A 25,649-nucleotide genomic window follows, 5' to 3' on the forward strand; every position below is an offset into this window, starting at 1 on the left:
GCTTTAGCTCCATGCTTTCCTTTAGCTCCATGTTTTTCTTTAGCTCCATGTTTTCCTTTAGCTTTAGTTCGATGTGTTTTTCCCTTTAGCTCGATATGCATTTCTGTTTTAGCTCCGAGGCCTTGACAATCATTAAAGCCTCCACGCTAGCTTAAGCTAACAATTTTTAACATTTTCTCCCGTTGAAAAGAAAACTTGTCTTCACACAAGCTTCATTTTGTTAAATTTTGTGAAATCATAACTGTTGTTAAGTGTAAAACTCTCCACAAACATATTTTCTAAACTTATTCTAGCTTCAAATTCCATCAGCTGGGTAAAACTAACTGAATTCAACGTCTGTCTGTCAGCACAAACATTTGAGATTGAAGCACTTTAAAACACATTCCCCTCTTTTAGCTGTTTACAGATTTAACGGGGTTTATTTTCTCACTGAATTCTTGCAACACGTTTTTTTCCTTCAGTTTTTGCAAGTAAATGAGGTGATGATGAGCAGCCCAGCGTGATGAAGATGAGGGTGTGCCTTGAACTTCACAGCCTGAGGATCAAACTTTGCTGCTCAAATGAAAACGACGTTAATGTTTTTATTTTATTTTCTGAAACCAAAGTTTTATATTTATTCATGTAAATAAAGTTGATCTTCCTAAGTTTTGTCTGTGTTTATTGTTTGTGCCTGGTAACCAGTTTTAGTTTGTGCTAATAACTAACCTGACTGGTACGACTGGTTGTAGTCTGTAAAAATACTGGCAGGTGTGTGTTAAAGGGATATTCCGGCCACTTTAAAGCGAGGCGATCACAATGAATATCTTACCTGTTAGCCCTTTGAACAGCCTCGGTTTAGAGAGGAGTCTATACATGCTGTCACCTTTACCACGTGCTGCTTCTTACATGGATTTGTGTAGCTCCAGTGGCAGTTAGCTGTAGCACCTGGGGTCACATCGGACTGAAGTTTGTTTTTATTCTTTGGGGGCAGAAAAAGTTTGTCCTTTTCATCACGGAAGCAGAAATAAAGACGCAGTCGACACAAAGTGCATTGAAACACAAGTATATTTTGATAATAGGTCCAACAGAACAAACATTTGCATCCTCATTTGAGATTCTCATGCAACAGAAAAATAGTAAGAGGGGACAGGGGGGGGGGGGGGGTCTTATTTCTCCAACACAAGACACTGACGGGTTCATCAAGAGGCAGTGAGTAGAAACGGGTTGAAGTGGATCTGTCGTTTGGATCCGACCAGCAGACGGCAGTGATGCTCGGTAATCCTGGGAGCAGAGCTGCAGCTGGTTAGGAAGCTCTTGTGCAAACGTTTGGTGCACGAGGTTGACTTGAGGTTAGTATTCAAGTTCACTGAACGCAGCAGAAACAGGACAGCTCTCGGGTTCACATTGGTTGTGCACATGTGCACAATATTTGATGCAGTAATGTTTCATACGGTGTAAATGAACAGCATTTGAGAAAACGGAATTACATTAAGCCAAAGGGGAAGTGGCCGGAATCACATTAGAAAAAAACAGAATTACGGTTGAAAAAACGGAAATGCATTAAGCCAAACAGGAAGTTTTTTTTAAACTTTATTAACAGCATAAAACCGAACAACAGAACAATATACAGTACACACACACAATGGAGATACAGTTAAAAGGATAGCCTGTTAACTGCATCTCCGTTGTGTGTGTGTACTGTATATTGTTCTGTTGTTCGGTTTTATGCCGTTAATAAAGTTAAAAAAAACTTCCTGTTTGGCTTAATGTAATTCCGTTTTTTCAACTGCGATTTCATTTTTTTTTCAAATGCAATTTCATTTTTTTTCAAATGCAATTTCATTTTTTTTTTCAAATGCAATTCCGTTTTTTAAAATGTGATTCCGTTTTTTTCTAATGCAATTCAGTTTTCTCTAATGTGATTCGGGCCACTTCCGCTTTGGCTTAATGTAATTCCATTTTTGCAAATGTGGTTCCGTTTTTTTTTTTTTTTTCAAATGTAATTCCATTTTTTTCTAACGTGATTCGAGCCTCTTCCGCTTTGGCTTAATGTAATTAAATTTTTCAAATGTTGGTTATTTGCACCTTAGGGCCACCGTAGTTTCAATATGGGCAAAACCACATCTTCCATGTTATCACTTGAGCAAAGATTATGACAAACTATCTTCCCTGTTGTAGATGGCTCTTTGAACCACATCATCTCAGAGAAATAGTGTAAAGTAAGTTTAAGTTTAATGGGTAGTCTGATCACAAAAGAGTGCTGTAGTTAAAACAACTAAATAAAAAAAAGGTTGAATAAATGAACTTCAGGCTTTAAAATATTTTTAAATCTAAAGTCAGGTTCACCCCACCTGGTTCTCACGTAGAACTGTTTACATGAACAGCAGCAGCTAGCTGTAGCACTTCCATTGCATTTTGGGGAATTTCAGTTAGAAATATCAGATTTCAGCTGGAAAAACAGTGATGCAACACTGAGAGCTGATACTGACACTGATGATGATTATTTAAATAGCACTTTAAGGAATTTGGAAGATTGGTGTTTATAACTTTCTTATTAAAAAAAATAATCAAATTTTAAAAGGCACGTCATCCGCGTTCATTTCTTACACTGTGCTCGCTGTCAACAGTTTAATTACTATTTTTTTGTAATAATTTATACTGAATCTATGAAATCCGCTAAAAAAAAGCTTCAACAAAAGATCCAAACATACTAAAATTCTACTTTACAGTAAGAGAACATAAAAAAAGATTTAAACATGTTAAATTAGACTTTATGCTGCACTGATTGATGCATGTTAGCTCAACAATCTGTTGCCTTTTCTAATTGATCGAGTTGGATCAGTCCCTTGTAAATGTTTGGCGTTGCGTGTTCCATCAACAGTAAAGAATTCAAACTCAACTTTATCAGCTTCACATTTGGCTAAAGTCTGCACCGAGTTTGATCGTTTGTTAAAGCAGAACAGACTCGACCTGTCACGGATTGATGAGGCCGTTCCAGAACATTTGAAATGTTGATCTCTGGGGTCAGATAAAATTGTAAATAAGGGTCATATTTGGCCCATGGGCCTTGACTTTGAAACATGGTTGTTGACTGTTGGTGTGGGCAGAGCAGTTATTAGCTGTGCTTGATTACAAGCAAAAACTCTTTTTTTTTTTTTTTTTTTTTAAGTTTTCTTTGTTTGCCTGAAATGTGTTACTGACCCACAAACCCCAGGAAGGTGAACGTGATGGGACTCTAGTGAGACCTGAGAGAGGAGCTGGCCCTGCTGCAACCAGTGGCACCAAAAGCAGCTTTGGTTTAGATCCATACCTCATGAAACCTTCAACACAAATACTGTCAGCTCTGAGTTTCACCAGATGCAAGACGGTCTTCAAACTACTGGACGTTAGTGCTCCGATTATTACAAACATCAAACAGAATGTGCGTATTGAACGTTCGGTGTACAGCTTCATTATGAATCAGTTCATCGATCACTGTCCGCAACTAAACATCTAAACCAGAGTAAGTGTGTGAACCTGCTGCTGCCTCATCAAACAGCTTTTACCGTGAGCGCTCTGCAAGCAGACTCCTCTAGAAGACAGAAGAGCATTCAGCAAAAGAGTGATGGACAAGCCCTTAGTGAGTTTCCTGTCTGAAGAAAAACAGATTCAAGAACGGGAGGGTGGTGTGTGAAAGCCAGAGTCACTGGTTTCTGAGAGGACTGCGGCGCTTCCAAAGACTACCGTGAGTTCTACCTCCGTCTGGATCGTAGGATCATGCAGTACAAGTTACAACTATTTAAAGTTTACTGCTTGATATTAATTAGGAACTTTAAGATACTTTACAGTTTGAGAAACAGCACAACATAGTAATACTGTAAAAGTTAGCCTCAAGTATACAGTGTATATTCACATGCACACACACATTCAGTCTTTAATGCACAGCCAAACTTTGTAAATATACCACGGAAAAAATGATATGTGCTACTGGTGCTGCTGATCCAATGCATTATGGGATGCCACTACTTCTTTGTCTTCATTGGGAACGAATAATAAAAAATAAAATACCTGACCTTTACTCCCTACCTGTTCCCCCTCTGTCAGTGTAAACTGGGATATGGTCATATTCAAATATAAAAGTTAAAGCACACTCATAAGAATAAAAATGAAAAAATAAAACATGAAAGATTAAACAATATGTACAAATGAGAAAACTAAAACATAAACAAAATGGCAGTAGGTATCGATACATATCAAGTGGGATCTTAGGCCTTCTTTTTCACAGCGAAAGATCATATAGCAGTAAAATCCCCCCAACCTCTCCTTTACTCGTTTCCAACCCAACCTCCCATTAAGATCAGAGCAGGAAGCTACATAATTCTGCCTTTCATCGCCAGAGAACGTGCGCTGTACAGTATATATGATGAAATTATGTGTACACAGATGTACAATATACAAACGATATAGGTGTGTTAGAGAAGAACCCGAACCATCCCTCATCCTGCAGAAAGCAGTCCCACGGGGTATCAGGCTCTCTGAAAAAACAAAGGAGGCGCCTCATTGGACCAGCCCATAAATGTACACACGTCTCTTTATTTTCTCAAATATAAAAGTAAAATAAAAAGTGACTCTCGCTCTTCTCCCTAACCTCTCCACAAAACAATAACAGAATTGATGATATGAGAGATGTGAACCATCATGCGTTGATTTTCGAAGCTTTTTAAAGAGCAACAGATAGATTATAAATCAAATAAGAGGCTTGCGGCAGGGCAGGTTCAGAACTGGGAGGCGGAGCTGGGGTCACACTGGAGTAGCCGAACGATTGAGGGGTCACTTTTGGCACCTTTAATAAACTCCTCCAGAGACAATTTACCTGAAAAAGAGATAGACAAAAACTAGAAAGTCAGTTACTGTAGAATTACGCCTGAAAAGTCACCATGGTGTTAAGATTCAAAATGGAAGTGGAAAACTACCCATTGCTTATGATTTCATGGGCATATTTTACATCTATATGTATATAAATATTCATTACAATGATAGATGTGCAATAGTGAGTGTCAGGTATGAAGACCTGGACTGTAACAAGGTCTGACATGATCCACACCTGCTGACTAAAGACAATGACAGCTCTCCATGAAGCAGCACTGATGAACCAGTTGCTAATGGAAGGAACTCACCTAGAGTGGTTGATTTCAGCCCGTATGGTCCTAATCATGAAAGAACCCCAGAAAGAGGCAATTCTATCCAACTACCAGCCAATCTACTACATCTGTACAACGTGAAAGTTCCTGTCAGGCTTCATAGCAGTTAACAATGAATAGACACATGAATCAAGACACTAAGGCTCACCACAATGCACAGAGGGTTTCACACCATGTCCAGCATCCTGAGACTATACACTAAGGGGAGGAGGGAGGCAGAGGACTAGTGAGCATCCAATACACTATACAGGATGAAACAACTAAGGCTAGAGAAGACTGGACTGAAGGACAGCACAGAGGCACTAATCATGGCAGCACAAGAGACTAGAATCCAGGGTCTACCATACCAGAAAAAACACCAGATGCAGGCATTGCAAAGATGCCCCTGAGACAGTCAAACACATAATAGCATCATGTAAGATCCAGGCAGACAAAGCATGCATGGATCACCATAACCAAGTGGCTTGAATAGCATACATGAACGTCTGTGCCAAGTATGGACTAGAGGTCCCACAGTCAAAATGGGAGACGGCACCAAGGGGATTGAAGAGTAGAAGGGCTAAGATACTTTGGGACTTCCAAATCCAGACTAACAGGTGATGACTAACCAACTGAACATTGTAGTGGTTGATAAGCTACAAAAGGTTGTGGTGATATATGTAGCAATCCTAAGCAACTGTAACATCAGGAAAAAGGAGCATGAGAAGCTCAAGAAGCTCGAGAAATACCAAGGGCTGAAAGAGGAAATACCGAAGTTATGGAGAGTCACAGCATCAGTAGTCATCGGAGCACTCATTGCTGTAACCCCCAAACTGGGAGAGTGGCTCCAACAGATCACTGGAACAACTTCAGAGATCTCTGTCCAGAAGAGTGTGTGTGCATAAAACAGTCATAAAAAACAAAGTCCTCCCAATTTCAAGTCTATTCACATGATCTGGCTCCTCATGTACAAGTACAAAGGGTGCATACGTCCCAAAACATGGCGTACACCTCCTTTCATGCAAAACTTCAAATGTATAAAGAATGAAATGACCGTGGAAATGTGCACAGCCCCACACCAACTGCATAGCTGGTGTACACTGGTGTATGGTTATTGGTCCATTGGAAACACTCAGAGGAGCTACTGGGAAACTGTCAATGATGTGAAAACTATTATTGTACACACCAGACACACAATGAACAATTGATACAGCCACATGTAATATATGCAATTAGACAAGTGGAACATGTGCAAAGGGGTGCAAAAATATTTTTAACAACATTAGCTTTAGCTTTATTAGAGGATATAACAAATGACACAATACACAGAGAGCATGTATTTAGAGACAGAGGATTTTTGGCCCATGATAACGACTGGCTCATTAGTCGTTGTAGGTTTCCAAGGACAATATTTAAGAAACTGTGCTAGGAGCTGCGGCCGGTCTTGGAATGTGACACAGCAAGAAACCATGCGCTGTCCATACACATACAGCTGCTGACCACACTGGGGCTCCTATAGCAACAAGTGCATTCCAGAGGGAGCTGACAGACTGATCGGGACAGAGCCAGTCCACCCTGAGCCAAGCCATGCCAGCTGTGTGGGATGGAATTATCTGTATGTCAACCATCCATCCATCCATCCATTATCTTTACCCAATTTTTCCTTTTCAGGTTATGGAGGTCACATGTGCCCATATCTAACAGTTAATGTGCAAGAGGCAGGGTACACCCTTAGGGTATAAGTCACCCTTACAGGGCCACGTACAGACAACCATTCACTCTCTCACTCACACCTAGGGACAATTTAGAGTTACCAATCAGCCTAACAAGTTTTGGCCTGTGGGAAGAAACCCCACACAAGCATAGAAAGAACATGCAAACTCCACCCAGAAAAGCCCCAGGTCAGGATTTGATTCTGTGACCTTCTCGCTGAGAAGCAACAACTCTACCAACTGAGCCATAGTGCCACCCTGTATGTCAACCAGGTATATCAAATTCCCTACAGTGCAGTTTAACAAGTCAACATTAAAACGCAATTTGCAGCAACAGCCGGACTTCTTAAAGTAATCGGAGCTATCAACTGCACACACATTGCTATAAAAGCACCATCACAGGATGAAGACGTATATGTTAACAGGAAGCATTTTCATTCAATCATTGTGCAAATTATAAATAATGTGTAAAAGCAACTAACCAACATTGTGGCAAGGTGGCCTGGTTCAATGCACAATTCTTTTGGTCTAATGGTTGGGAATAGACTACAAGCTGGCACGGTGCAGGATGGGTGGCTTGCTGGTGAGTAAATTATCCCCCCCCCCCCCCCCTCTTTTGGCTGCTCCCTTCTTCAGAGGTCACCACAGCGAACTGACTCACATGAAGAGTTATTTGTTTTTACACCAGATGTCCTTCTTGATGCAACCACAGACCATCAAGCTACCACAGCCCTCTGTGTGGAGCAAAGAGCTGTCTTCGAGGGCACCCAAGACAGCAGATGCTTGGGGTAAAGGGCCTTGCTCAAGGGCCCAGAGTGGGGCAAACGAGGGTGGAGGCAGGTGTGGGTGCTTCACTTTAAGATAAGATAAGATAAGATAGAACTTTATTGATCCTGCAGGAAATTGTTTACTTTTTTCATAAAAGATACTGTTTCATCCAATTTTTGCTTGGTTTTGTGTTTTGTGTTTCTGCCCTGATCAAGCGCTACTAATCCACCATTAGATGGTTGGCAAGATATTGAATAAATATTGGATGTGAGCACATTTTTGCAAAAAACTTTTCTTAATAAAGCCCCACATTTAACTGCCCTCCTGTTCCTAAAACTTCTCTCCTCTCACCGTCATTGTTGAGGTCCATTTGTCTGAAGATCTTATCTGTCCTCTTCTCTGGCGTGGATTCATCCTCTGGCATCTTCATCACAGACGACACCATCTTGTAGATGGCCTGGAAGATGAGTGAGAAAGGAGGAGGAAGAAGACAGGGTGGGTGGTGGCAGGAGAAGAGAAAGCCAAGTGAATTACAGCCAGCAGAGCCCCATTAAGAAGACAGCAGGAGAGAAAGCAAAACATAAGTGAGCTGAAAAATCAAACTGCTGCGGAGCTGAGAATAACTTAAAGTCCACAATCCACAGACGGTTGTAGCTCCTAATGCCAAAGCAAGAAACGGAAATGTCTGCAACAGTTTAACCCATGAGCAAGAATACCATGAATATGTTTGCATGTGTGAAGGCTCAGGAGCAGAGGTTGGAGTATTGATCGGATCCATTTTTATCTGTCCACTGATGCCAACGTTTTCTGCCTCTTGACAGAATCGAACAAGCTTCTGTATGTGAGCATGAAAAAACTCAGAGTATCATCGCGTAGGTGTTGCATCAATTTTATGTGAAGGGACATGTCCCCCTCACATTTAAATAATATTAATTTGCACCCCCCCCCCTCCCACATACACACACACACACACACACACACATGCACATTTACCATGAAGTATTAGTTTATTTAGCGTAGTTTCTATTTCTTGGTGAACTAATCCATTCCACTTGAATAATGGGAAAATACTCAGACCACTATAAATCCACTCTGGGTTTTCCTGGTGAGGAAACCCCTTTTCCAGGGGTAGACACTTCTGTGTTGTGTGCTAGCTTAGTGCTGTGTTAGTGCTAGCAGTGGTTGACCTGGGTGGGGTGGGGGGTGGGTTGGGGGGATTAGGATGCGTGAGAGAAGCGGAGTGTGCTCTATTCATACAAGGAGAGCTGTTGGTCAGGCTACTTCTTGTTGCTCTCTAAAATACGTAGCTACTGAATCAAGTGTTAACATATCTAGGTAAACTTAGATGTTTAACAACATGCCCATTACAAATGCTTCTGATGCCCATGAGCTAGGGTCAGTAACAAATTTAAAATCAGTTTGCATGCCAATTGATTCTTCTCGTTAAACAGTAAGGGGCATAAAAGCAACTAAATCTGGGTCACAGCAACTTTATACAAGGAGGCAGGAAATCAAACTACCTGTGGTCCTGTCACAAACAGAATGAGTTTGTCAAACTACTAAAGTGCTTTCAGCTGCTGTTAGTGAGCATAATGTTAAAAGTTAAGTTTAAGATTAGGAACTGACCATTTTTTGTTCTGTAAGATTAGTTCATATATGAACAAATCACCCATTTCAGAAGGGTTATTTTACCCACACATGTAAGGTACAAAATGACTACAGCGCTGGTCCATTCCTGAGACCCCCAAGGTCCCAGAAAATGACCACAACTCATTCAATGAAAAACAGTTTTCTTCAAAAGCTGGCCACTCCCCCAGGGTTGTCATCATCATCGCTGAAAGGGAATAAAACCAAAGAACACTGCTACCGCTGCTCCTGGGCCGCCCTGCCTCCATGCAGGGCTGGTCGCAGCTCTCGCCCATCTGTCAATCAATCCAGTAGGCATGTCAGCAACTGACCAATCAGAGACCTTAATTTGTTGCAAAGGTAAATGCCCCTTACCTGCAGATATGCAGCGTCAGAGGGATTTTGTGAAAAATCATCAGAAAAAAATGTTTAAAGTTGTCATTGGAGAAAATGTAATACAGACACGTGTTACACACTAAGTATTTAGAGGGTGGAATACAGTTTGCTTGAGAGAATAGGAGCGTGCTCTATTCACACAAGGAGAGCTGTTGGTCAGGTTATTTCTTGTTGCGCCATTAACTCTAAAATAGTTATTGAATAGAGTGTTACTTATGTAGGTAAAACTAGGTGTTAAATGACAGTTAAAATGCACCAGAATGCAGGAAATGGCATCTACTTTATTTTAAATTATCTGGGGGAGGAGCCCCAGACAATATCAAATGACCGCTATCATGTGACCGCTAGTGTGTCTGCCCCACATTGCAAATGTTTCTGACGCCAATGGTCATTGCGTTGTTCAAGCCAAGAGATGTTGTCCAAACTGAGGGCCAAGCACCCTTGAAGGGTATATTCTAGAATTGCACCAGATGTAAGGTTATAATTACATGATTTTAATAATACATAAAAAGTCATGATCTAAAGTGAGCCAGTCTGAGGCATGAAACTCCAGGGCTGAAAATGAGTCCCACTCCGGCCCTGTACTAAGCCCTAAGCAATAAAAGCTTATTATGCGCTTGTACAAACGAAAAGGTTTTTAACTTTATCTTCAAGACCCTTCTCTCTTTCATCACACTCCATGCTCCATGACTGATGTCACAGCTGATAAGGCACCACATGTGGGTGTTTCTTTTTTTTAATTTTAATTTCACCAATTTTAACAAGACTTTTAATATTTGGAAATCGCTTCCCATTCCTAATTTTCTGTTGTGACAGTCAGCAAGAAACAAGTTAAAATACCATATGTCTTCTTTGAAATATGGGGTTTGTCTGTGTCTGACATAATCTTCATCTGATTGCACGCACCAGATCCTGACATATCATATACAGTGAAGTCCAGATGGTCTAACACTGTCAAAGTTTGAGTTATTTGCTGATTTAAATATCTCACTCTCTCGCAACAATGTTCACACTGAAGTTATTTTTATGTTTTTACATGAACTTATCTCCCTTAAACTACTTCTTTAGAAACCTTCCAAATTTAAAATGTAGTAACTTAGACTGACATGCTGATCACACTGAATAAGGTCAGGGTGTGGGTTAATGAGACATTTCCATCTGTTGGTCAGTTTGGGGCAAAATTAATATGACATACTCGTTATTGCACTCGTTATTGTAAAAATCTCATTTTATTCTCGCTCAGTGCACAATTACACAGCGGTGCCCTCCTCTTCCCTCTCTATAATGTAACCTCTGTGAGCTTGGAGATTATCCTGGTATTCTGCACACTCAGGGATAAACTCCAGTTAAATTTAACTTCCTAATCCATGAGAACCATGAAACACTCCCGTGCACAACCACAACTTATAGAAATGATCCTCAGTGTAACATCTCAAGAGTCCTGGCAAATGTTGGTTCTCAGTAGTAGAGTACTCGGGCCCAAAAAATCAGATCCAACCTGGCCTCAGCCCACAGTCATCATTTCCGAACCCCACCCAACACGATGAATTAACAGTAATTACAGGTCCGAACCTGGGAAAAAAAACAACATTTTAAATTAGTTATTAATGGTCGGGGACGCGTGGCTGAATAAAAGGGGAAGAAGATCGGAGCTGAGAGGGCATTTGTCATTTCATGGCTGTAAAAGAGCATTTAAACCCTGTTTCTGCCTGCATTCTGATTTATTCAGACACGGATCTTGCTCTGACACACATCTGCTTTGGGATCTCACCTGTTTGGTGGCTGCCACACGCGTCCGCTGAGTTCAGCGGCTGAATGAACGTCCATTTGGGCGATGGACCGCTCCCTGACAGTACAGTCCCATCTAAAGCTTAACTGAACTTTTTACCTCTTTCAAGTCCGGGCAGCTTGCGGTGAAATGACCGCATGCGGCTGGTGATGGCAGGCTATGTTATCATATAATTGAATTGTGGCTAACCTTGACCCAATTAAAAGACCAACACTGACCCGGCCCGCCCATCCAGCACATTATCATGGCCCGGCCTGCCCTGAATTCGGGTCAGGTGGGGTGGGGCTTAGGGCTCGGGTTAGAAATGACAGCTCTACTCAGCAGGAAAAGGTTCAGCATTGAAGGAAGAACGGCACTTCATGTTTTACCAGAAACTTATGGAAAATTTATTATAGTACTTTTGTTAGAAACTCCTGAAGTATGTTTTTATTAGAATGATATATTAGCTTACTGAAATATGTAGATATATCCATCCATCCATTATCTTTTACCCACTTCTTCCATTTTGGGGTCACAGGGATCACTGGTGCCCATGTCCAGCAATCACTGTGCAAGGGGCGGGGTACACCCTGGACAGGTCTCCAGTCCATCACAGGGACACATAGAGACAAACGAGACAAACCATTCACTCTCTCACTCACACCTAGGGACAATTTTGAGTTACTAATCAGCCTAACATGCATGTTTTTGGTCTGTGGGAGGAAACTGGAGTACCTGGAGAAAGCCCACGCATGCACGGAGAGAACATGCAAACTCCTCCCAGAAAGGCCCCTGGACCGGGATTTCATAACCGACAAGAATGAAAACTCCAAATTCAGTATCTCAGAAAATTAAAATATTGTGAAAAGGTTCAATATTGAAGACACCTGCTGCCACACTCTAATCAACTAATTAACTCAAAACACCTGCAACAGCCTTTAAATGGTCTCAGTCTAGCTCTGTAGGTTACACCATCATGGGGAAGACTGCTGACTTGACAATTGTCTAAAAGATGACCATTGACATTTTGCACAAGGAGGGCAAGACACAAAAGGTCATTGCTAAAGAGGCTGGCTGTTCACAGAGCTCTGTGTTCAAGCACATTTACAGAGAGGTGAAGGGAAGGAAACGATGTGTTAGAAAAAAGAGTACAAGCAATAGGGGCAGTGACGGCTGGTATCAGTGGGCTAGGAGGGCTAAGCCCTCCCAGTCTGGCATTTGCAATAAAGATGTTAAAATAAACAACTTAAAAATAACAACTTAAAAATACATTTGAGAAATAATGCATCACTATTTGTTAAATTTACAACAAAACTAGTGTCAAAACACCTGGAAAAAATCCCAGGATCGTTCCAAAGGGGCTAAATTCTGACAGCCCCGTTCTGTTACTGTTCCGTCATGGTTCAGAATGATTGACAGACGTCTGGCCACGCCCCCTCGGTTTGCGGCTCATTGGGGCTAATTTTGTTCAGCTCAGGGTCCGCCCACATCCACAAGATTCATCCAATGAGTATGGACGTGCCTCAGCACGAGTGTATGTGGGCGTGGCTTGGTGTAGACAGCTGTGTAATGTGCTGAACTTGGCCGTATATTAATTCAGCTCGGTCCAAATAATATCAACCTGTCAGTTCGTTTTAATTTTTCTTATAGTTCACTCTGTGTTGCGTTTAATGATGACCAGAAGAGGAGCGTTGAACTGAATGCTCTTTAATCTGCATAAAAACAAAACGTGCACTTATCATAATCTGGGCTCATTACCGTCTTCTCAAACAAAACTGAATCGTCTCACTGATTTGACTTTACGTAGGAAAATAGATTCTCTGAAATAAATCAATTTCACCTATTTCATACGAGGAAGAGAGAGCTCTCCTGGGCAGACGCTGGAGCTCCACCGGTCCTGCTGCGCCTCTGCACCTGTTTCACCTGCCACACCCCCCTGCTATCAAACTCATGACTTTTTTTATAAGTTAGGAAAAAGCTGTGACCCAGTTTTCTCCACTGTTTTTTGAGGATAAAATACACATCTACAAGACATTCTTGCATCTACAATAATACAAACATTTTATTTGTATTTAATTTATTTAGGTTTTATTCTCAAACCCTTTTTTTTTTCACAAAATACTTTATTTTAGTGATGTCACAGATCAAATACCCATCACAACTCTGATGACTTCTGCAGTCAGAAAGGTGTTTCAGCACATTGAAGGGAACATATATATATATATATATATATATATATATATTTCCGGTAGGGAATTTCGTTTTAGTTCCACGCTTCCACACCTACAAACAAATCCCAACAGCCACGCATCCACCATTTTGGAACTCCTCAAGATGGCGAGGTTTCATTGGCTGAAAGCTGGACACATGAAGTGGAATAGGGCTTACCAGTTGTCAACAGTTTCGACTCCTCCTGGGAGGTGTGGCCAAGCTCGGAAGAAAAGGTATTTGATTGACGCTGGGTGCCATTATTGTAACCGCAAGGTGAGGCGGTAATGGCCCAGGGCGAATGATATTTTTTTGTTACATGGGTAACTTAAAATAAACTTTTTAAGATAGAACTGCTAGCTTCACAATTCTGCTTCAGATCAATAGAGCACAGGAATAGAGGTGTAGTCTTTCACTCCAAATATACTGCTTCTTTGGGCTTGGGCAGATCAAAGTTCAAGGGAAACTGCCGTATAGATATTTAGTGATAAACAAAGTAAGAGAAGTATTTTATAAATTAATCCGCAGGTACTACCCTGCCAAGCAGTACATGTTCAAATTTAGGAAAGATATTTGTGTGACTTGCTCTCTGTGTGAGTCTGAACCTGAGACTATGATCCACCTGTTCTTTGTTGTCACAAAGCTGCCACCTTCTGGAAAGAAGTCATCTCATTTATCCAGAGAAAGATTTACTCTATTTTTTGTTTAAGTTGGAACAATGTACTGTTTGGAGTCCATGATACTGAAAACAACAAACAGAAAGAACTATATATCATAAATTTCATCATACTTTTAGGGAAATATCATATACACAAATCAAAGGTTAGTCACTCTGTTCCCTCTTTTCAGGCCTTCCACATGGAGCCTGAACATTGTCGCCATTCGTGACTCAAGCAACAAGAAAGCTATAAAAACGTTTGACTTGTGCTCTTTACTTAATGTGTTTATTTGAATAATCACTCTGGCTTTTGCTCTTTTGTTTTTCGTTGAATGTATATTGATAACTGTCGTGTAATGTTTGACTTTTAATTATTTAATTTAACTTAAAAAAAGATCAAAGTTCAAGATTCAAGGTTCTTTATTGTCATTGGCATCACATGTGGTACGTGAGATGGAACAAAACTGTGTACTCAAGGTCCCAGTTACACCCAAAAATAGCAAAAGTATAAGGTATAAAAAAGAAACGGTATACAAGGCTCTAAGATATACACTAAACAATAATATTGTAATATAATACGGTTTATTAAACAGCAGCCACACTTTATGCCCCACTCCCCTCAGGCAGGAGGTTGCGGAGCATTAAGTGTAGAACCATTGTACTGAGGAACAGCTTCTACCCTGAAGCTGTTAAGGCTCATAAATCCCTGATCAGACAAATCATTGTAATGCCACTTTAATTGGAGATATGTGACTTTAGCTGTGCTGCTGATTATCCATGCGGTTGATTTCTTGCCTTTAAGCTGCTGTATTCATACCCACCTGCTCACAACAGACTCATGTTCAGGCTGCTGTTTAATACACCGTATTATATTACATTATTATTATTTAGTGTGTAGTGGACTAGGCCTATGTCAAAACTGAGTCTTAGGTCAAAACTCTTGACCTTTAGGACCTTGTGGGACAGGAACTGTCATTTCATTCATTTGAACTCAGAAATACAGGTTCACCCATCCTGAGACTTTCTTTCTTGAAGATTCAAGTGAAAAGAACACTCTCTTTTTATTATCATTACTATTTTACAAATATTGATAATCAAAGTGTCTTAGTTCAAACCATTTTAGATGTTGCAGTGCACTAATCAATTTTATTAACTGGGTAATGATTTTTATTCTCATGTCAAAGCTGTTACAGAATAATTATGCATTTTCTGATTTCTGCCTTTGAGTGAGCAAGTGTGCGTTTCCAAGGTTGGAGTCAAACGAAAAAAAAGTTGTTGAACGAACTGTCATGTTTTTTAGAATCCTCTCAGACGTAAATAGAGAAGTTTTAGCACCTGTTTCTGAAACGCGCCAAAACAAAACTCTCTCTGTCTGTGAGAACATTTCTGATCTGTTTCATAACAATTCTCGCTGTCTCTAACCTCTTACGTCACAAAACACACCCCGTCTGGTCGTTTCTGACCAATGAACAAATCCCAAAAGTGAACCGGGAAAGAGTCTTTAAAATGTCAGTACTTCCTGGTCTAGTCAGCTCTGATGGAGTGCTGATGGAGTTCTGATGGAGTGCTGTTGGAGCTCTGATGGAGTGCTGATGGAGTTCTGATGGAGTGCTGTTGGAGTTCTGCTGGATACACAGTCCAACCAGTTCTGTTCATGTTCTGATGGAGACGGGATGATCCTGACATGACAACAAGCTCTTCCGAGTTCCATGGGATTATAACACTTTCACTAGCCATTACTTCGGACGAGTAACAGCCAACCTACTGAGACGCTGAAAGGGTGCGTTAAACGGAATCTCACCTGAGACATCTCCAGGTAAAGGAGCCGATTTCATCACCTAAGTGTACTGTAAGGAAAAGCTGAAGAAAGCCGGAGAGTGTCGATTCTGGTGAACATTTCTCCTCTCACACACCATCTTACTCCCTCTAAACTTCTTTCCATCTTTAAACTTTTCTATCAAGTAGAAATTCTTCCAGATATTTTAGAAATGTCTGTGTAAAATGCTCACCCACATTCATGTGGGTAAAAGATCATAGTTGTACAGTTTTCACAAATGTCTGTGGTGAAGCAACGGAAAAATCATGGCCGTATGATTTTTCCTGATTGATTGCTTATGTTGTTATTTTCATAATTTGCCAAATTAATGTAAATGTTTGATGTTAAATTTTGATTCTGTAAATAAATGATGTAAGGTATTTCGTTCAACCAGACGGTCCAGTTCCGCCTTCAGAAGCAGAGCAATTTTTGCCAACCGTTCACGGCTGGATTTCGTGTCCTCCTTCACTTTAGCTGCTTTTGACAACGTCTGCAGCTCCTCATATCTTTGATCATCATCAAGGTCTAGCAATTGCTCCAATTGTTTGCCAATAATTGAATTTGTTAAAATGTGTAAGGCTGTCTGGACCGCATCCCCGTACGGGCCACCAGTTTGTAGATGAACAGATGCTCAGATATATTCATCATTTAACACGGATTCCTCATTTTTCTGGACTGAATAAAACGTGCATTGAATTTAAGGAAATGCAAACGTGAGACGTCATTTATGTTTGACCCATCAAAATGAATGCGGTCATTTATTTACAGAATCAAAGTTTAACATCAAACATTTACATTAATTTGGCAAATTATGAAAATAACAACATAAGCAATCAATCAGGAAAAATCATACGGCCATGATTTTTCCGTTGCTTCACCACAGACATTTGTGAAAACTGTACAACTATGATCTTTTACCCACATGAATGTGGGTGAGCATTTTACACAGACATTTCTAAAATATCTGGAAGAATTTCTACTTGATAGAAAAGTTTAAAGATGGAAAGAAGTTTAGAGGGAGTAAGATGGTGTGTGAGAGGAGAAATGTTCACCAGAATCGACACTCTCCGGCTTTCTTCAGCTTTTCCTTACAGTACACTTAGGTGATGAAATCGGCTCCTTTACCTGGAGATGTCTCAGGTGAGATTCCGTTTAACGCACCCTTTCAGCGTCTCAGTAGGTTGGCTGTTACTCGTCCGAAGTAATGGCTAGTGAAAGTGTTATAATCCCATGGAACTCGGAAGAGCTTGTTGTCATGTCAGGATCATCCCGTCTCCATCAGAACATGAACAGAACTGGTTGGACTGTGTATCCAGCAGAACTCCAACAGCACTCCATCAGAACTCCATCAGCACTCCATCAGAGCTCCAACAGCACTCCATCAGAACTCCATCAGCACTCCATCAGAGCTGACTAGACCAGGAAGTACTGACATTTTAAAGACTCTTTCCCGGTTCACTTTTGGGATTTGTTCATTGGTCAGAAACGACCAGACGGGGTGTGTTTTGTGACGTAAGAGGTTAGAGACAGCGAGAATTGTTATGAAACAGATCAGAAATGTTCTCACAGACAGAGAGAGTTTTGTTTTGGCGCGTTTCAGAAACAGGTGCTAAAACTTCTCTATTTACGTCTGAGAGGATTCTAAAAAACATGACAGTTCGTTCAACAACTTTTTTTTCGTTTGACTCCAACCTTGGAAACGCACACTTGCTCACTCAAAGGCAGAAATCAGAAAATGCATAATTATTCTGTAACAGCTTTGACATGAGAATAAAAATCATTACTCAGTTAATAAAATTGATTAGTGCACTGCAACATCTAAAATGGTTTGAACTAAGACACTTTGATTATCAATATTTGTAAAATAGTAATGATAATAAAAAGAGAGTGTTCTTTTCACTTGAATCTTCAAGAAAGAAAGTCTCAGGATGGGTGAACCTGTATTTCTGAGTTCAAATGAATGAAATGACAGTTCCTGTCCCACAAGGTCCTAAAGGTCAAGAGTTTTGACCTAAGACTCAGTTTTGACATAGGCCTAGTCCACTACAAGTGTATATCTTATATCCTTGTGTACCGTTTCTTTTTTATACTTTATATTTTTGCTATTTTGGGGTGTAAACAAGACCTTAAGTACAAAATTTGGAATTATTATTATTATTATTATTGTTTTGATACCACTAGTGCTTAGCATATTTTTAGCTTAACGTTTTTCTTAGTTCATATCGTAGAGCTTATTACTGTTTTTCTTTTACATTTTATACTTTTGTTGGATGTAACTGGGACTCTGTGTACACAGTTTCGTTCCACCACATGTCCCACATGTGATGCAAATGACAATAAAGAACCTTGAACTTGAACTTAGATTATTAAAAAAACAAGCCCTAAATTACTATTATCCATTAAAGGAGCTGGTTGATGTATTATGAGATTTCAGACAACAGATGCAGTGGCATCCTTCAAAATGTACTCAGAAATGTCCCAGTTCTGTGAATATGGCTATCTTTATTGACATAATCATTACAAAACACCTATGAGGGATCTCGTCTTTCCTTCAAATGACATGTTGAGAGCTTTTCAAAACACACAGGTTAAAAAGAAACACAGACACCCACCCTTGAAGTATTTTGGGTAAACTTTAAGAGCACTGAACCCTGCTGTGATTTGATTCTCACCACCCAACTGCCCAACAAAAGCCTGACCTGCTGCTTCGTGCAACTTTACACTTACTGCTTTTACATTGTGTGAATACACACAGACTCAATTCAAAAGGTGTTTTTCTCCTGACCTACAATTTGTTCAATAAACCAGTCAGGCTAAATATAGCTGTCAATATATGTCATTGAGTCACTGAAAAAGAAGAAAGTACTCAATTGAAATTACAAAGGTTCGCTTTGAAAAAAAAAAGTTCTAACGCTACAGCGAGTACTGGCATTTTAAAGGAAATGAAACGGCATCGTTCCAAAATGTCCAATTTCGGGGCTTATTTAAAGAAAACTCAATTATCAGTATCAGCTTTGTATTAGTAAAGCTACACAAGAAACAAAGAAATGACCACCCAGTGCACATGTATACAAATTAAAGGTATTCTGATTTTTAGAAGTTTTGTGAAGGTGCAAGAGCTCAACAAGCAGTATGCTGAAGTCTCGTCACTGAAGGATTTGAATAGTGAATGTTTGCAGTTTTTGAGTTTAATGTTTTTCTTCACTGGATTAGAACAGGGAGTGCAAATAAACTTTAACGTTTTTGGTGCCATATCTTCAAGTGTGTAGTAATTACACTGTGTAACAGTTTCATTGCAGGTGCAATGGCAATGCCAGGGGATGGCCAATGGTGGCCTTTGCCACCACCCCAATTCTTTGAGAAAACTAAAAGCTGTTAGGCACTTTTTAAAAGCTAGAGAACATAGTTTCCTTTAATGACAGGGGTGATCATTTTATATAACATATATGAATTTTGATGTGGCAACCAAACTTTCAAAAGGAAACTTTCTTATGCCTAGATGCAGCCACACAGCAAAAAGAAAGTTGGTACCTCACTTATTTTCCAAGTTATAATGCTCACAACATGCACGGATGGACTGAGGGTATTTCCACTTCCTCCTTTTCGTGACGAGGGACAAAAACTACAAATATGATTCCAAGCATAAAAATTTCCACTGTTAGGCAGAACGTATGATTCACATGTGGGAACTTTATTGCCTACAGGCGTCAACAAAAATGTACTCCTTTCAAAAGCTTTTTTACCTGCAGGCCTTACTATCCAACATTCATCGCTCACCTGAACTATCTCCAGCATCTCTTCGCGGCTTATGTACCCGTTTCCGTCCAGGTCATACATACTAAAAGCCCACTTCAGCTTCTGTTCCAGCTTCCCTCGGGATGTGACACTCAAGGCAATGATGAACTCCCGGAAGTCTATCGTCCCATCGGCGTTGGTGTCAAAAGTTCGAAAGACGTGCTCAGCAAACTTGGAGGCATCTCCATAGGGAAAGAAATTGGCATAGATCTTCTTGAATTCCTCCACATTCAAGGTTCCACTGGGGCAATCTTTCAAGAACCCCTGAAAAAACAAAGAAAAAAAGGCATGATTTTAGTTGTAACCTGACATATTTCTTTCCTCTCCATGGCCAAGCTGGACTAAGACTATATGGGACCCTGAGCAGAATTTGATTTAGATACCAAGGAGTTATTACTTTTTATCTTTGAAGTCTGCACTTCTCGGGCTCAACTGAGACAATGTCTCTGAAGAGACGCAAACAAGACAAGAACAGTTGCCTTTTTTTAAAAACGTCAAGTTTTAAGGTTTACTAGTAAGCTCAAAATTTGTTCCTTAAAATGACTTTCTGACAAAAAGTGTTTTTTCATTTGACAACTAACCAAGAGGGGAAATAGGATTTATAACGGTGGACACTTCTGAGACTTATGAATAGGAGAAATCATTTCTATACTTCTATTCTATTAATATTTCTATAAAAGCACCTTATGTCTGCATCAATTATAACTATACTATTCCTATAAAGAAGAGAGTAATGATAGAAAAACAGTTTAAATGACTAAATTTATCTAGAATTCAATAATATTGTGAAAATCTACACATTACTCTGCCTGCAATGACCTTTTCAAGTTTTTAAATTCAATAACCTCTCAGAGTCTCATATCATTTCAGTCACTACTGCCTCACAATTTTGAAAACCAAATAATTGACATAAAAATGTGATAATAGGAAGAACAAACAACGGTGTGCTACTCAAGACATGTATTAAAGCAGATAATGGAAAAATTGTGCAAATTATGATGCAAGCAACAAATTTGGTATGACGAGTTTCTTTGAGGTATTTGTCAAACCTGCCTGGCCATTTGAAAATCCAAGATGGCTATCTTTATTCAAAAGTAGCTTATTTCCACACAGTAATCATATGATAATGTAATTACTTGATTTATTTGAATGATCTTTATGTTAATTTACATGTTTTCTTCTGTCATTAGTCCTGTGCTATGCACATAAGAGCATGTACCAAAAGTATTACTGGCAATTGGTGGAAGACTGGCCCATCAGACCTGCCATGTGTGTCCTTACTTAGTCGAACTCTAGTCAGCAGGAATCATAATCATATTGTCAACCATTGTGAAAAATGGCCAACATTTTGGATTTTTAGATTTCTAATCGGGTAGAACTGTTGGGAAGACTGTCCATCACTGCGTTGCCCCCACCTGTCATGACCCAACTCAATAGAGTGCTTTGAACAGAGCGAGTGTGTATCCTGTGATGTGGTAGCCAGAGGGTCCTTGTCAGGGTCTGAGTCCAGGGACAAAGTCAGGATTTTTGTGGTCAAGGTCATCAGTTAAATTTAGGGTCAAAGGTCAGATGTTTAGGTCAGGGCAAGGGGTCCTGGGTTAGATTTAGGGTCAGGACAGAGTCCGGGTTAGGATTAGCAGTCGGGGTTTAGGTTTAGAGTCGAAGGTCAGAGGGTTAGGTTTAGGGTCTAGGATTATCATAAAGGTTAGATCTAGGGCCAGTGTTTACATTTAGGCTAATGGTCATCGGTCACTGTCTAGTAAAAGAGAAAAGGAAAAATTAAAAAGAAGATAAAGAAAGAAAACGACCACACCACATTTGGTGCTTGTATCACATTTTGCACCATTTTGGTGCTAAATTGGTTTTTATAGCTGTTTCACTATTGTGAAAGAAGTGAGGTCAGTACTGAAGTGAAGTCTTCTTGTTTTCACAGCCCTGAATAATCAAGCAGCTGCATTTGGTTCCAGATGCAAACAATAAAAGAATGACTGATCCAAACCTACAGTACAAACAAGGAATTCTAGAGAACTCAAAATGAGAAGAAATCAAAATGATTAAGTCAAAACATGAATAATAAAAGTCTAACATCCGATTAAGGAATACATATCCCTCATCAGGTTTCATGTTTTTATCTAAAATCATCTCCTGTTGAGAAATTAATTCAACTTTATTTATACAGGTTAGTCTCATTCAGCCTCAAGGACTCATTTACAAGAGAGACCTGTTTTTAACAACGAACACAGAAGAGATACAGACAACAACAGACAATCATATAAGAAACACAGGTGCTGGTCATAAAATTAGAATATCATGAAAAAGTTGATTTATTTCAATAATTCCATTCAAAAAGTGAAACTTGTATATTATAGTCATTCATTACACACAGACTGATATATTTCAAATGTTTATTTCTTTTTATGTTGACGATTATAACTGACAACTAATGAAAACCCCAAATTCAGCATCTCAAAAAATTAGAATATTGTGAAAAGGTTCAATATTGAAGACACCTGGTGCCACACTCTAATCAGCTAATTAACTCAAAACACCTGCAAATGCCTTTAAATGGTCTCTGTCTAGTTCTGTTGGCTACACAATCATGGTTGTAGAGGGATATGGGGTTGGATATATATTGTAAATAATTAGTTATGAGTTAACCTCATAAGATATGCATTTATTATACAAATAACCTCGTTTTTTATGGACACCACCTATTTTCAGAGGAAAAATCAGTCTCTAACCCCCAAAATAAATGTAAACTGAAAAGTGAATTATTTTCTCGTGTTTAAAGGGCATCAAATCAGTTAACACACACAGATATGCCAAAATAATCACAAATTTAGTTGATCTTATGTATTTTATTACAAAAATAATAATCTGTGATATATCTGATGAAGATTATGCATAATACACAAATGAATAACGAAAAGCTTTGTATCGAAGATCTACTTGATTATTCAAATCAGTGAAACTTTAAAAAGGCAGAAATTTTGGACTGTTCTGTTTGTGGAGTAGTTAAAACTGTATCTTGAGCTGTAGTGTGTAAAGCAAGATTATTGTGATGTATGATCACCAGAAAGTGCATTGAAGGTCTCTCTCTCTCACCAGAACGAGATGTCAGAATGTTCCACAACTACTTAAAATGATACCAGAAAGGCCAGAGACGCTCCGGTGACTGAAAGGCTGATTCTTCCTCAAAAGTCACCTATCATCGATTGGAGGGACGAAGGTCCGGCCACTGGCTCTGAAGTCAACTGGGATTTATCACTCTGCAGTGCGACTGCTCAGGATCGGTCAGGTTCTCTCGTTCACAGAACTCTGTTCCCAAGCACATTAATAGAGAGGCGAAGGGAAAGAAATAATGTAGTAGAAAAAAAGTGTGCAAACAATAGGGATAACTGCACTCTGGAGAGGATGGTGAAACAAAACCCATTCCAAAATGTGGAGGAGATTCACAAAGAGGGAACTGCAGCTGGAGTTAGTGCTTCAAGAACCACCATGCACAGGCATATGCAAGACATGGGTTTCAGCTGTCGCATTCCTTGTGTCAAGCCACTCTTGAACAACAGACAGCGTCAGAAGCATCTCGCCTGGAACTGCTGCTGAGTGGTCCAAAGTTATGTTCTCTGATGAAAGTAAATTTTGCATTTCCTTTGGAAATCAAGGTCCCAGAGTCTGGAGGAAGAGAGGAGAGGAACATAATTCATGTTGCTTGAGGTCCAGTGTCAAGTTTCCAGTCAGTGGTGGTTGGGGGGGGGGGGGGCATGTCATCTGCTGGTGTTGATCCACTGTGGGCCAAGGTCAACACAGCCGTCTACCAGGAAGTTTTAGAGCACTTCATGCTTCCTGCTGCTGACCAACTTTATGAAGATGCAGATTTCATTTTCCAACAGGACCTGGCACCTGCACACAGTGTCAAAGCTACCAGTACCTGGTTGAAGGACCATGGTATCCCTGTTCTTAATTGACCAGCAAACTCACCTGACCTTAACCCCATAGAAAATCTATGGTGTATTGTGTAGAGGAAGATGTGATACACCAGACCCAACAATTCAGAAAAGCCGAAGGCCACTATCAGAGCAACCTGGGCTCTCATAACACCTGAGCAGCGCCACAGACTGATCGACTCCATGCCACATTGCTGCAGTAATCCAGAAAAAAGAAGCTCCAACTAAGTACTGAGTGCTGTACATGCTCATACTTTTCATGTTCATACTTTTCAGTTGGCCAACATTTTTTTAAAATCCTTTTTTAATTGGTCTTAAGTAATATTCTAATTTTCCGAGATACTGAATTTTAGGTTTTCATTGGTTGTCAGTTATAATCATCAACATTTAAAGAAATAAACATGTGAAATATATCAGTCTGTGTGTAATGAATGAATATAAAATACAAGTTTCACTTGAATGGAATTACTGAAATAAATCAATGTTTTCATGATATTCTAATTTTATGACCAGCACCTGTATAGAATAAAAAGTAAATAGATGAAATTATATAGAAATGAAACAAAATGACAGAGTTTTGGTCAAACCTTGTAAATAAGGTTATGCACAATCTAATGTGAAAATGTGAGCGGTCACGAGGTGTGTAGCGCTCAAAGTATGTGTTGAGGCTGACTCTCAGTGACTATCTCAATGAAATTAACTCGATTTCTGTAAAACCAACAGCCATTTTTTGTTCTTATCTAAGTTTCCTCAGCTGTGGCCGTCATTTGAATTGGGTTCACTCTAATGGTAGGTTGTATGTGCATATTGAATGATTACTTTCTGATAGTTTGGCTAAATTTGATAAGTGATCCATGAGACAATTCTCTAACAAACAAACAGCATTGATTTTAAGAGACCACCATAGTTCTAGGCCAAATATATCGTGCAATGGGTAGATGCTAAAAGTATGCGTTGAGGATGACAGCCAGCTACTACTACCCCCATTTTAGTTTAATATCTGTAAAACTGGCTGAATCAAAGTAATTTTTGTGTTTTCTAAGGCCAGCTGACTGTAGTGGCCATCTTAAGTTTGGTTGACTCCAAATGACACATTGTAAACGTACTTGATTACTTTTTAAACGTTTTACTCAAATCCGTCCAATGGTTTTTGATATATTTTGCTAACAGACAAACAGGGTTGACTTCAACAGTTTATGTTAAGGATTTTATATCCACCTTATTCCTAGGCCCCATGGTGCCTTGCATGAATTATGGGTGCAACTTCTGGCGTGGACCAGAACCAGCGTTTGTTTATGTGCAAACAGTACGAGCTAATGGAGTTTCTCTGAGCATTGTGGATTTAATTTAAACATGTAGGAACACCAGCTGTCAGAGCTCAAACAGGACAATATAATCATACCACTGCCTGCTGAGGACGAGGGATGGAGGACAAGCTGAAAAAGTGTCCGCAGATCACATCTACAGTAGTCCCTTGCTACTTCACAGTTCGACTTTGTGGACTCGCTCTTTCACGCTTTTTCAAAATAAGATTGGACATGACACACAACTGGCTGACTGATGGATTAGCCACATGGTCGGCATGGATTTTTTATTTAAAATAAATTTTTAAAAATTATTTGGCACCTACTGAATCTGTGTGCAGCCCACAGGCGCAGAGAGAAGCTCCCTCCTGCAGCATGTCATGATCTCAGCTCTGCAGAGGAGAAGTGGGCGTGGCCGAGGGTGCAGGCAGGTGGCAGAGATCATGACATGCTGTGCTCTTTTAGAGCGTTTAGAGTTTAGAAACAGTGTTTAGAATATTGCAAGAGTGTGGG

At 39.8% G+C, this 25,649-nt stretch overlaps 1 protein-coding gene across 1 annotated transcript in view; it reads right to left on the minus strand.

Moving 5' to 3' along the window:
• Nucleotides 1-3,099: 3,099 nt before the first annotated feature.
• The window catches only part of hpca (hippocalcin), a 78,506-nt gene continuing 55,956 nt past the window's right edge, over nt 3,100-25,649 (minus strand). The window contains exons 3-5 of the mRNA XM_037693158.1: nt 19,868-20,149; nt 7,970-8,075; nt 3,100-4,831 (exon numbers count right to left, since the gene is read on the minus strand). Coding sequence (XP_037549086.1) covers nt 4,734-4,831; nt 7,970-8,075; nt 19,868-20,149 — 486 coding nt within the window. The 3' untranslated portion in view covers nt 3,100-4,733. The remainder of the gene's footprint in view (nt 4,832-7,969; nt 8,076-19,867; nt 20,150-25,649) is intronic.

This window comes from Nematolebias whitei, chromosome 19 (assembly GCF_014905685.2).
Source record: "Nematolebias whitei isolate Nwh7 chromosome 19, NemWhi1, whole genome shotgun sequence".
NCBI classification, from domain to species: Eukaryota; Metazoa; Chordata; class Actinopteri; order Cyprinodontiformes; family Rivulidae; genus Nematolebias; species Nematolebias whitei.